This window comes from Amphiura filiformis, chromosome 6 (assembly GCF_039555335.1).
Source record: "Amphiura filiformis chromosome 6, Afil_fr2py, whole genome shotgun sequence".
NCBI lineage: Eukaryota > Metazoa > Echinodermata > Ophiuroidea > Amphilepidida > Amphiuridae > Amphiura > Amphiura filiformis.
The window spans coordinates 7,074,483-7,089,225 of record NC_092633.1 but is presented as its reverse complement, the minus strand read 5'-3'; the positions used below and the strand labels follow the sequence as shown (position 1 = coordinate 7,089,225).

General features: G+C 37.5%; 1 protein-coding gene across 1 annotated transcript in view; it reads left to right on the top strand.

The window, feature by feature from the left end:
- The first annotated feature begins 5,414 nt into the window (after positions 1-5,414).
- Positions 5,415-14,743, top strand: part of LOC140154900 (fibronectin type-III domain-containing protein 3A-like) — an 83,525-nt gene continuing 74,196 nt past the window's right edge. Inside the window, 2 exon segments of the mRNA XM_072177559.1 lie at positions 5,415-5,760; positions 7,039-7,560. Of these exon segments, the coding sequence (XP_072033660.1) occupies positions 5,532-5,760; positions 7,039-7,560 (751 nt within the window). The 5' untranslated portion in view covers positions 5,415-5,531.

The following is a 14,743-nucleotide window of genomic DNA, read 5'->3' as shown; positions in this document are numbered from 1 at the left end:
GACCAAACCAGGAAATGCTTGTGTATTAGTGTCTGGGGTAGATACATGCTATGATCGTATTTTTAAACTTGATGACTCATTCTCGTGGTAAATTCAGAAACACAAAAATGGAACACTGCATAGAAAATGAGATCATGTTTTTTATAATATGATATCAGGAATGAATGTAAAGGGGGATACATTAATGTGCTTTTAAGAACTCGGGGGAAAATGTTGGGCTGATTATTTTTGTGTCATGTATCATGAAATAAATTTTATTTTCCTGCTCATAATGAAGAAGATGTGTGAATTAATGAAAGATGACATAAATGTGACAAAAGCGGAATTTTGTGTTTTTTTGGAGGGAAGTGATTTGCAAAAACCTGATGATGGTGATATATGATATTCTGGGGTATTATGCAAAAACATGGAAATAACACATTAATAATGGTTTTGATTAGGGTTTGTTTTGATGAAAATGCGGATACGTGGAGATAATGGTTAAGTTTTGCTAGTAATAGGAAAGAAGACCGTGTGTGGAAGAGATCTACTAATAGTATACTATATATGGCGACTCAAGTAATAATCCTGTTTGGATATGATGCTTGTTAATAATGTAGGCTACTGCATTTGTTTTTAAAATGCAATTCAGGTTGATATGTGTTGCTATAGAAACCAAATGTATGTTGTCGATAATATCACAGGTATTGGTTTATTTATTTATTTATTTATTTATTTATTTAGTTAATCTTTCTTTAACCAGGGTAGCCCCTTCAGTAACTAGTACTGATCTCCAAGGGGGCCCTGAGTGACAATTCACAATATACATATACATTGTACAATTTCATAACAGAGATTAATATAAATTAAATTAAAAGCAATGCATGCAATCAAAAGTTACATGATACATTAATTAGTTACATTGTACATCAGGTTCATTTTTACATTAGGTCTGGTAACACCAATAGTTACATGATTAAAAACTTATAATATTATAACAATGTACATGTTTGGCAATCAGATATAAGGAAAAGACAAAAAGTTGAATAAATTTGTGGAAATTGATAAAATCTAATCACAAATCTGAAATACAGGTTTTAAAAGTATTAAGGGTCATTGAAGAAATGTTTTCTACGGATGTCTTGAGGGAGTTCATTCCAAGCATAACATGATCTGTAGTGAAAAGTTCTCTTGCCAGGATTTATGTTCCATTTTGGAATGGCGAGAGAATTGAAAGTTTGGCTTCTGGTACCATGAGTATGAAGAGATTGCATATACATATAAATTGAGAGGATAAGTAAGATGGTGCATTATGGGTAAGGCACTTGAACACAATAATCAGAAGTTGTTTTTCCCATCTTGTATGTAGTTTATCCCAGTTAAGAGACTCCATTGCATCAGATCATTTATGGTGATTGGTTTAAAGCACCAATTCTTTTCTGTTGAAATTTCTGCAAATGGATATTTTGTGTCATGTGTGATGTTTAATGCTGTACAGTATGGGTGTGTGCAGTGAGGGCTTAAAATTTTTCATAGCCAGATCAATTGAAAAAGCCAATTGACCTAACTTAGGCACCGGAGTTTCGCGCGATTTTGGGGGTCCATCGCGATTTTGGTGGTCCATCGTGAATTTTGAGAATTTTGCCAAACACACATACTTTTCAATGTAAATTCACCAATATTCCATTTGATGCAGGCCCAGCGCCTGTTTACATGAGTCCAGACCAGCACAATATCCTCCCCGGAAGCCCTTCCGTGATATGCAAATGTCCGATTTTTTCCATGACGTGTTACCATGTGTGGTAGTTAATTCTTTACATCGATCGTATGTATGAGTGGCGTCATTAATCATATGCATAATTGATTGAGCGAAGGGTAGGATATAAGTCACAGATGCACGCGAGATATACTGAATCAGTTCATGACAAAAACAACATTTGGACGCCAAAAAAGTACAGTTATGCATTAAAATGTTTATTGTACAGTACAGTAGTAGCTTTTCACATAAAATTTGCATTGGTCACATAATGTATCAAGAGAAAAACATCGGGACTAGCACGTGTGAAATAGGTGCAGAATTCGGCATACTTGATTTACTTCGAATTGCGTGTGACTTCATCAATGGATACAAAAAGTGGTGGAAAACGCATTTTCGCGCTTTTTGACTTGAATTTTCACGCGCTTTATAAAAAACCGGCCGCGCATTTTGCCGTTTTAAATCGCGCGAAACTCCGGTGCCTAACCTAACTTGATGCATGGACAAAGATTGATCTTGAAACATTAATTTGCTTTTTGCAGATTTTGCTGCAAATTGGTGCTTTTTTTTGGGGGGGGGTCGTTTGCTGTGACAATCAAATCCAAAGACTTGTGCAAAGATTATTTTCAAGTTTAATGCATTCTAATTATTGGAATACATGTTTTCTATGCATAACCAATTATCAAAAAATCATAAAATAAATTATAAAAATTACACATTTATTGGTTTGAAAAGAAATTAACAAAATGTGTAATGTAGAACTACATGTAATGCAAGGCTTTCAATAATAATTTGTGTTGATATGTGTAAAAATTGGACTATCATAAATGAAAATATTTCAATAAGTATTCGTTTCAGCATGAATTAACAAATTGAACACTCGTGGCAGTTCACAAAATCAGGCACTTTGTATCTGTGGGAAATGATAACAATTATTGACATTTGATTAAAGTGACATCACCAACCAGACCCAAACCAGTCATGTGAACTTGATTAAACCATAGATTAAACTGTAAATATTTGAGGTGGAAACAAAATGCATTTTATATGTTTATGTATAGGGTCATTAACCCTGGGCTGTGTGACCATAGTTGATGTATAAACAAAGTAAACAGCTTGCAGGGGTATATTGTTGGACAATATAATTTAACCTTCACTTCTGAAAGTGAAAGAAGAAAAGAACATGGTAGGTGTGTATTAATGTATGGGTCACATCAACATTTCTGCTTTCTGTGGTGAAAGCAAATGAAAAGCAAAACATGCAATGCACTATTTGACATGCAGGATTGACAGATTCAGATTCAGTATGATTGCCAAGGAACATTGTTTGCAGGTTCTTCTACTACATTTGTACATGTACATAGTATTCTACATGTAGCCACAGGCTCTATGTACAATTTTGCTTAGCTTGCAGGATTTTTTTGAAGACCCTGAAATTCTGCTATTAATTTTGAATAACCTACATTAAAGGTTTGATGTAAATCAAAGTTTGGGATTGTTATAAAAGGGTCATGCAACAGGAGCATAATGAATGGTAGAATTTTGATTTATCTTGTCTTTTATTGAATCGGTGCCGAATGCATGTAGAGCCTATGTACAATATATGCAAATCATAATGTGTGATGTATGATGTTGGAGGATTCCCATAGAAGTATCTACAAATTATAGGCCTATAATTATTGTCCCATTCACATTTTAGCAGTTAACACATGAATGATTTGAAATGGTGTGTTGCTTGTAGGGCTGTAGTAGAAATAAAGCAAGACCAAAATCATTTTGTATCAGGGAAAAAATCATGGAATGCCAAGAATAGCTGTACACATCACAGGATGGTGACTAAGTGCATTCACAGATATTTTGTGAAAGTCCCTAATGATAGAACCACCTGTGTGTGTTCTACCAAGACTTTCCCATGCTGATTATTTGGTGAAATCATAGACCCTGGAAAGAAGCCATCACCATGACCATGACCAGCAACATTAAAATATCCTAGCCTTTGCTATTTCTACTATTAATATATCTTTAACATTTATACTTTCTCTTTCAGGCTATGTCGCTATAGTACATGTAGTACTTGTAGTATACTATCCAAATGTATGCCCAAATTGAATTACAGAAAAAAAGTAACAAATTTCTAAAAAAAAGTGGGACAGCCATGGCATCCCCGGCCGCTCCACCTGCTACTGGCCTGGCTAGCTCGGGGTTGGGCTAGGATTAGAGTTGCTAGCCCAGGGTAGGGCTAGGGTTAGAGAGTTAGAGTTAAGGTTAGAAACAGGCGGCGGATGACATGATCGAGCCGGCAACTCGTGAAACCGCCCGGCCGTATGGCATTTTCCATATACTCGGTTAGGTTTGTGGGGTTCATTATCGAACCCCAACGGTTTTAACTTGTATTTATATTATTTATCAACATAGGCCTATTTGTTTGTGATATTTCAAGCGTTTTAAAATTTCAAAATAATCCCATTCAATTACACGGTTGACGATGAAAATTTACTGAATTTAGGGAATGCATGTCATACACCACCTGGTTAGAAATGAAATTTGGTTAGCTAGCTACTTGTTGGACTACATGTAGGATGTTGGACAAGTGGGCCCTATATTGTGTATTGGACTATAGGGCTATAATAAAAGTACTACCATTCTTGAATAGGGCCTGCACATTATACTACTTACTAGCCATGTAGTGACCTCGGTGTGGCCTTGTCCTGATATGTAATTAAGTGCTGTTTGTACTGGGACTATTCTAATATCAAAACCAAAAATGGTCAAAACATTGTAGAACAGGAATATACATAGGCCTACATGTAACACAAAAATGGTGCTATGAAACCGGAGATCTGGTCAAACTGACAAAGACTCTAGTAAATATTGACTGCTATGAGGGACATGGTCAAGATATGGTTTTGAGATCACCGCGGGCCTATTATATAAATCTTAACCATGTCCCGAATAAAAGCAGTCAATATTTGTTTTATATACCGAATGGATTTGTGGATGTTGCAATTGCGCATTTTGATCGGGACGCACGTGACCGGTCCATAGTTCATTTCCATGACTGGTCCATAGTTCATTTTGAGGGCATAGTTAATTCAATGACTGCACTTTCAACCAATCAGATGACAGGAATCTATAATAATGTCTATTGTTAACTTTCACAAAATTCCACCCCCCTGGAAGTATATTTTTGGCTTCATTTTGTATTGGAATAATTTTATATAGTGAAATGAAGACTGCCTTTTCCGGTTACCAAGAAAACATTAACCATTAATTGTATATTTTCTTTTTACAGATGTAACACTAAAGGAGAAACCTGAAAGTAACAAGCATAAGGAAACAAAGGAAATAAAAAGGAATAATACCCAACCTCAAAGGAAATATTATTTATCTGTGGAAAATATGTCAGTGAGTGAACCACAACCAATGCTTGGACCTGGAGCCTACGTAATGAATAGCCACCCTAGCATTCATGATGTTCCCACCACGTCACTGAGCAGCGAAACAAGTTCCACAAGTAGCGATGTTGAGGGGCAAATGGTTGCTCTGAAGAATGCTCCCACCCCTGTCACAATGGAGAATGGACCAGAAATGTATGCCAGTGGCGCCTCGGTGGAGAACCAGCAGCCGGCTACCCCATATATGAATGGGCGGTGCAGAATGCAAACTACTCACCGAATCTGAACCCCAGGTGGAAGCGCAAGGGCAAGTGGATTATCCTGTGCAAGGTCAAGAATACTGAAGGCCAAATGGAATATGCCGTGCCCCAACCGGCCAGGAGTATATAACTCCGGACCCAATGCAAGCCCAGAATGCAACAGGCGATTATACTGGAAACGGGAACTCTGTGGATTATCAGAACCAAGTACAAATGGGGGAGGGGGATGTGAATCAGGGCCAGCAGGTACAGGATGGGGGACAAAATTCAGCGGCTAACCAGGGACAGCGGAGATATGTGTTTTACCTTCAAATTACTGCTGGAGAGGCATTCCCTGTTGGCAATGGCGACCAAGTTCAATACATTCACGGTGAGTCATGATGACAATATTGAACTTTTTTGAGCAAATTGATGGTTTTGTTGAGAATTGCTTTATGTATATAAATTATGCTTAGATTTAAAGGAAGGTGAGGGTTAATTATTCTGTTCCAGATCGCTATTGTTTTAGCGCATGTCTGGAAAAATAAGTCAACTCAAATCAAGGACCATGTTCCATTGAAATTTTGCCATTAGGAAAAAAGCTATTATTGCCTATCTACATGTTATTTGTTATTAATTGATCAAATATTGAGTTCCTTATTTTTACTCAATATTAAAATTACCATTTCAAAATAACACTCGCCTTCATAATTTTCTTCTGGAGACAAAATTGGTGACATGAGTATGATATAATATTGGATGGCTGAGCATGATACCATAACATATCGGATGAGTCATAAAATATCGGACGAGCCAGCGGCGAGTTCGATATTTGTATGACTTAATCCGATATGTTATGGTATCATGCAAAATAAGCCATCCAATATTATCATTATTAGGTTTTCTTAACTCCTAATAACCCTGAAAACATAATAATGAACTAAATTAGTAAAGTGAGGAACATGGGGTGTGGCCAGTGGGAGTTATAAAGCACTCTTAGTTCAATTATAGTTATTATTAATATTATTATTATTTGTCACATCACAGGTTGTTTTTGTATTAAACAATGTAATAATAGACAATTGTACCTACCTACTTACCCATCTATCTTTGTCCCTAGCCTAATTATCACCTAGTTATAACCGCCTTTATTCTGATCTGTCTCAAGGGAAATCATGCCAAAAGGTCATCAGTAGGATGCAATTGAGTCTCTCCTGGTAGAATCTAGCAAATTTAACACTGCTCACTCATTGATCTGATTCTTAGCACAAAATTGGCTGGTCATCTCATATGCTGACCATAGACCTTTTTCCATATATCCCATCATGCCTTTGGGGTGCATTGGCTATTCTCATTCAATTGGAATAGTCTAGTGCACTTTCACTTGAAAAAGATGTTGTTTACCCCTACATCAATTTCAAACATGCAAAATTATTTGATAATGGACATTCCTCGTATTAAGAATACAATTCGATATGTCCATGGAAGTACATGATATGTCTGATGTGTTCTCATGTCCCACAAAAATACTGTGCAAACATTGTTACCAGAACCCTTAAACTGATTTACAATATATTGTTAAACATGTTTCAAGTAATCAGCTGTTATTTCTTTTGATCTTGTGTTTGACAACTTTCAACTAATTGTTTGTTTTTTTCCCTTGTTTCAGGCCCGACATTGATACAACTTGTTTCCAACTCGCCAAATCCACCGCCACTTCACACAGTTCAAACTGGACATGGACCTGTGACAATGGGAAATAACTTGCCTGTTGTCTCTGCACCTTCTCCCCTGCAAACTGGTGTCCCTTTAATGCAGCAGGCACAGGTGCAGGACAATATTAATGGGGATGGGACCGGCATGCAACCGGCCCATTCCCCACAAACCATGATGTATAACACTATTAATGTTCCGCATTCAGCCCCGGCCGCCGCTGTCGTCCCCCAGCAAATGTACGGACCACCACCGATGTACACACACCCTGGCACCGGAGGGGTGTACACCCCCCACATTATGGGGTATCCCAATGCAGCTTTGCCACCCCATGTGCACCCCCATATGACAACTGCGGTACCAGGGGTTGGTGCAGGTGTACCCCCACGAGTGCGTATTCATCATTATCCACATAATGTGGCACCCCAGCATGGAGCACCTCAGTGTACAGTAACAGACCACAGTCACCATGTACAAGGTAAGACAATAATAGGAGTAGGGAACTATTTTATTTTATCCCAGGCAGGAGCAAATTCAGTCTTTTTTAGTTGAATCATGAATATGGAAGATGAAGGTACGTTGTTTGGAAGGGTTACTGTTAATGACTATGATACATTTTAAGGCACCTTTGGACTATGTTTGCCTGACAAGAGGTAGAAGATTTGATTTGAGGTGTTTGGTTCAGAATGGTATTTAGAAGCAATCTGCAGATGTGTAACGATGTTAACCTTTTGTGCATGCTTCACATCTAACTTGTTTATTTACATACTCTAAGCAAGAAGCATACTCAAAAGGCTAGCATTGAGCAACAGCAGTAGATGCAAGTATGAATACAACATCATTTAAGTGAATATTCCCTTATAATCTTGGGTCCAAAAAGTATGAAAGTTTGTGAATAATGTTCTATATGTTACTGGAGATTATAGTATGCAACTGCATCCACAGTAGGTATATTATGATACAATGCTATTAAATCAACTGTCTTTTGATAGCAACGGTTGAATACGCATTCTCTAAACACGAGATAAAAAGACAGATTTGCACTACAGACCTTTGGTTCAGAACGCACAGTCGCACAGAGAATATTCATGCTTGGCTGATCCTCGCTGGATGAAGGTCATATTGATTTATGGTCTACGGAAATGCCTCCTCTCCAGACCAATGGTACTTTCAAATCGATATGTTGGATGTCCAAATGTCCCGTAAACGTACTATAGTAGTAAAGTGTGTGTATGGGTATACACTTGTAGGTGTACAAGTGAGACTGTGTTCTATTTCTTGATCCTCAGGTGATATGATCACCTGCTTGGGAAACTCATCATCATGCCTCTTTTGTTATTCATCATGTCTAGCATGCATGATGGGATTATCATGATTATACATCTATAGACAAGTTACTGTCCTTTCAGTACAACTATTAAAGTGTCACTGATGCCACTATGATTGCAGTTGAGCTGCTTTTACTCCAGCTCTGATCCTGCACTACTACAGCCATAGTCAGATTTACCTTGTGCTGACCTGGATATTATAGTTGGCTTTCTATGCATTTCAAATGGATGTGGAACAAGGTTTGTCTATGGCTTGGGGTATATTCTTAAACGTGATCAATATCCTAGCAATGTCGCACCCCTCTACAACTCCATCGACCATAGTGACGGCCCTGTGCCCAATGAATACAGGTTGGATTTTCGACATATTTGACACTTACGTTAGAGGGGAGGGGGTTAGCCTTCTAATTTAACGAAAGGACTTGCGTTTATAGGGCTTCATCAAACTTTTGGGTTGTTCCCTTATTTTCAAGGGATATGATTATGTCTCATCTAGATGTATCTATCTACATGAGAGCAGTTTTATTCTCCTTGGGTTGAGTTACTCCTAAGAAAAAAATACTTCCAAACAATATCCAGAACCGGGATCTAATGTTAAATAGTCATATATTTTGGTGAAGCCATGGTAAACCAGCTTATTAGAATAGTAAGGGAATGTTTTGAATGCTGCAAAATGTCTTCTATATTTTTCCATCTTCATTATATGTATGAAATATGCATGCCATTGAGCGATATTCATAATGCAGATTTGATATTAGATAATAGGATGACATGACCCAAATTTAGTTCACTTGACCTGAATCTAAGATGAATCAGCTGATGTCAAAAATGATATGCACTTGAAAGTGTAAGAATGCTGAAGATTTAGATGTAATTTGTTGATTAACCATTAGTGTTCAGTCAATAATTTATACAAGTTGTTAGGACTTGGCAGGAGTTATTGAGAAAAACAAGTGTGGCATCACTGGCATGTTATTGTTTTCAATTCATGATCTGGTGATTTCCACTTATTAAAGTAGTTTTTGGCAAAGTCCAAAGCTTTAGCAGTGTGCTAATTTGGCACTGTTTTTAGCGTAAACACTTGTAAGTGGGATTCTGATTGGCTAATTGCATCACATCATCATCACATGGGCACCTCATTCATTGAAAAGCTGTGTTTTTTCGTAGCATCGCACGACCCAGACGTGACCTACAATGTAGTTCTTTTTACGAGATAATCAGAAAGAGCCGAATATCAGTGTTGAGGAACCTTTCAGAATACTAAATCTAGTTCCTACATGTACATTGTATTGTACATGTATGTAGATATTAACATTTTACGTATGTAAATGTGATGTGGTGCATGGTGACAGCACAAGCGATTATGCTTCTCACTATAAATTGCTTCCAGGTGAAAAAAAATTGTCACTGCAGATGGGTCACTTAAAATACAAATGATGAGTTGTGAAATGGAAGGTGAAAGACCTTTTCTTGTTGCATTATATATTGTTTGCGCCCTATTATTTCACACTTAAAATGAATGCTCCAAGCAAAGACTGGGAATATGTACATGTAGCATCAAATTATAGATTTGCAAATAGGACAGTAGTACTGTTTTGGCTTGTTCTTTTACTTTATAAAGTATGTGATAATAATTGACCAGCTGGGTTGATCATCCATTTGCCTGTTCTGCCAAGCCTAAACAACAGGAATACCTGACATTCCTGCCCTTGGTGTGACCTGGCCAAAGGAGGTCAAACAATAGTGTCAAAGTCATCTTGAATAAATAATAAGCTGTATATTAACTCAAACACACACAGGGCATTTTTGGTGCTAGGATAGGAAAGAAGGAAGTTTTAAAGGAAGAAAGTAAACAAATAAGTTGTTTCTTTGCCTTTGGATTCGTACCTGAGACCCCTCCGATGCTTACCGTCAGTATTACTGGTGGCCATGGGTGTTTGCTGGCTCAGCCAAGGAAATTGTGCTTATATGACTTTAGGTGAATCATGTGGAATGCAGATGCATGCATCCACAGTGGCTTTGCTTTGTAAGTTTTTCAGATTTATTAGCATTAGGGTTAATGTAAGTCTCAATGAAGGAAACAGAATTTGAAAGTTTGTTGTTTCCAGGAATTTATGCATTTTTTATTTTGGAGCCATAGTTTTATTTTTCCCAAACCTTGTCTATGTTTCTCCCTTGTAATGAAGATCATACATTGTCCACCAGTCGAGACTAGATTGTCGTGGCTGCATAAATAACAAGTATGCGACTTTCTAAGAAAACAAAAATATGTCAAAATTTCATACAGCTTTGAAAAATGGATTCCTTGCCCTTGTGTACACAAAATTATGCATGATGATTAATTAAAAATGCTGCGAACTTGTCAAGATATACTAAAACAGATTTAATGCTGACCTGGTGGCCAGACTTTTCGTCTAGGCAGCCTGGATTTCGAAATTGTTTCCAAGTTTCTTCGCAAGATGGGATCAGTTCACATATTTTCATCAAATTAAGGGATATTTGGCAGGTTCTGAAGATGCATATGACCCAAAATCAGCTCTTTATACATGTAGCCTAGCCCTAACTACAAACATAAAGAATTTGACTGACCAGTTCTAGGTGTTCAATGTATGTTTGCCATACAAATCTGGTTATAAAGAAAAGCAAATTTATGGGCTTCACAATCAAGACTTGAACATATGAATATTTCAATTTTTTTGTAAAATTTCATAGATTTTTTTATTGGCTAGGGGAAGCATGTTCCTCTAACTTGGTGGGTGGATGCATCTTTAGTACAACAAGTCACACATACAATATTTTCTCAATTCGAATTTTATCCTTTCTGGGTATGACTGATTTTTTTACTGTAAAATTTGTGTCAATTCCCGATATCACATGTTAGTACCGTACACTATTAATGCACCACATTTTGTAGGCTCCAATTGCTGATTACATAAATGAGAACAACTGGTAACCAAGCGGCACTGCTGGTCTGTTTATTCAATTGCGTTGTGTGTGGGTTACGTGTATTTTATGTGTAAAATGCCTATGCGGTGATCCACCCTAAAAACAAAATCATCGTATAGATCCCTGGTTCTAGGTGCATCTTGACCCCAGCATAAGTTTGTATTGGTTAGTGGGTCAAGGTCACCTGAGGTCATCCAGGGGTCATCTGAGGTCAAATTTGCAAAAACTGTTGTAGGGGCATGAAACTGTGGGTACAGTCAACATTTGGAGTCAAATTGTGGGAAGGTCATCTGGGGTCACCCAGGGGTCATCTGAGGTTAAATTACTAAAAACTCGTATGGGCATGAAACTTGGTGGGTCAACATTTAAAGTCAAATTTTGGGAAGATACTAAAAATTGTCGTAGGGGCATGAAACTAGGTGGGTACAGTCAACCTTTGGAGTCAAATTTTGGGAAGGTCATTTTGAGGTCATCCGGGGTCACCTAGGGGTCACCTGAGGTCAAATTACTAAAAATTGTCGTATGGGCATGAAACTTGGTGGGTACAGTCAACATTTGGAGTCAAATTTTGGGAAGGTCATTTTGGGGTCATCCGAGGTCAAATTACTAAAAACTGTCGTATGGACATGAAACTTGGTGGGTACAGTCAACATTTGGAATCAAAATTTTGGGAGCGTCATTTTGGGGTCACCCAGGGGTCATCTGAGGTCATATTACTAAAAAACTGTTGTATTGAACATGAAACTGGATACAGTCAACATTTGGAGCCAAATTTTGTGAGGTCGCATGTTCCTCGAATTTGGTGGGTGCATCTTGACCCCAGGCAGAACAAGTTTGTATTGGTTAGTGGGTCAAGGTCACCTGAGGTCATCCAGGGTCATCTGAGGTCAAATTAGCAAAAACTGTCATATGGGCATGAAACTTGGTGGGTACAGTCAACATTTGGAGTCAAATTTTTAGAAGGTCATTTCAGGGTCAACCGGTGTCACCCAGGGGTCGTCTGAGGTAAAATTGCTCAAAATGTCATATGGGCATTGGTGGGTACGGCCAACATTTGGAGCCTAATTTTGTGGGGTCGCACAGAACAAGTTTGTATTGGTTAGTGGGTCACGGTCACCAGAGGTCATCCAGGGGTCATCTGAAGTCAAATTAGCAAAAACTGTTGTATGGGCATGAAACTTGGTGGGTACAGACAACATTTAGAACCAAATTTTTGGAAGGGTATTTTGGGGTCATCCAGGGGTCATCTGAGGTCAAATTACTAAAAACTGTTGTATGTGCATGAAACTTGGTGCGTACAGTCAACATTTAGAGTCAAATTTTGGAAGCTCATTTCGAGTCAGCCAGGGGTCACCTGAGGTCAAATTACTAAAAACTGTCGTATGGGCATGAAACTTGGTGGGTACAGTCAACATTTGAAGTCAAATGTTTGGAAGGTCATTTCGGGGTCATCTTAGGTCACCATTTAGAGCCAAATTTTTGGGAGGTCATTTCGGGGTCGTCTGAGGTCAATTTAGATGCATTCTAATAGTTGCCAAGGCTTTCTATAGTTGTTGAAAGCTTCAAATACTAAAAAAAGGGATTTTAAAATTTTGCAGAACAAATTATTCTTGCTGGTTCAGTAGTAATTTGCACAATAATGAATTTTTTCAGATTTTGCAACTAATAGTAATGCTGCAAAAAATAATAATGCGGCAAAAAATAATAATGTGGCGGAGGAAGATTGACCCCGCATTGAGTTTCAAGGACCGTATTGAATATTTGTGGGGAATTTTTTCAAACTGAAGGTTTAAAAAATTGACCGACCTACCTAACCTTTCCATAAAGCTACCAACCTGTTGCGCATTCGACTCCAAGAACAATTGCTTTCCCACAAAAAAGCGTAGAGCCACAGCGCCATTGGTGCTCTTGTTTGTATAGTGATTATGTTTTGGTAGCTACTATTGTGGAGAAAATAAGAAGACTTTCAGGAATACTATGTACCATTTTACAATTCACATTGATTGCATAACTGTGTCCAGACAATTTGTATGCAGACTTCATCTGGTTGCCTAGCAACATTAAATCTATCGCAAAGTTCTGCAAATAGAAATATTTAAAGCATTGGAAGCTTCCTGGCTACCAGGCCTGTGCATATCTGTTTCTCTCTACATGTACCTCTCGTCTGACCGAGCTTACTGACATGGCCTGGTGTCGGATGGTGCAAATTAGTCATATGATCTAAACCTGTTTATTCAAAAACCTTTCTGCAATCTATGCAAGCTTAAATTTACGGTGATTTCAGATTTGGGAGTAATAGTATAATGACTTGCCATATGTGATGGATGGATGAATGAACTGTGATAGCAATAGAGGATGATACACAGAGTACAGCTTCCAAGTAAATGCATGTAACATGTGATGAATATAATTCCCAAACAATGCAATGCAAAGAACTGCTGATACCACTTACCAGGAATTTTCTGCATTTCTGATGAGCTAAAGCTTTTGAATTGTCAAATGTTGTGCTATACATTGTACAAGACTTAATGTATTTGTACATATTATTTCAAAGTAATAATAATACTAAAATTAACCATGTAGCAGTGAGAGCAAGTAATTAAAAATGTTATGTAGATAGGTCTTTTGTGGCATGGGTTTATTTCTAATGGAGATTTAAAATTTCAGTCATCACACTTATATAAAAGTTGTACCCAAATTGATCGTCAAGAGCTCCTATTTGAAAGTCCTAAATTTTGTAAGTTGTAGTTTACCTTCATATGTTTTTGTGGTTTAAAATATGGTCATTTTCACGGTAAAGGGTGTAACTTTGGATTTTTAACATTTTGATCCGTAGTTTTCTAATAAAGCCACAGAATTCCATGATTTTTGGCCACATAAGTCATCTAGTTAGCAGCTACCTTGGGTAGCATAATCATCTTCGGGAGTTACTGCCTTCAGTTTTAGCAGGCTTAAATGTACCTAATATTGCCATTTTGAAAAACTGTAAACAGTAACATTTTTGTAAAACCCTGTGTTTTCTTCAGTTAGTTCATGGATAATTTTTCTTATCCTGAAAGTACGGTCATATGTTCAGTAAACACTGCCACATTAGATTTAATTGTGAACAGCCCTGTATTTTTGAGAACCGGACTTGATATTTGTCGTTTGGAGGCTTCATTTTCCGTTAACAATTGTTAACAAACTTTGTGGGTATAGCTTTGGTTCATAATTCTTGGTTATTTCTTCACTTCTTCTTGATTCATAACAGTTGATATCTTAACTTGAAATGGGTAACAAAAATTAGTTGATTTGCAAGCTTTTAAAATTTTTATAAAATCTTGACTTCAAAGAGCCGATTTTCCGTTAACTTTTTGAAGCCTCGAAACAAACTGTTCAGCAAGCTTG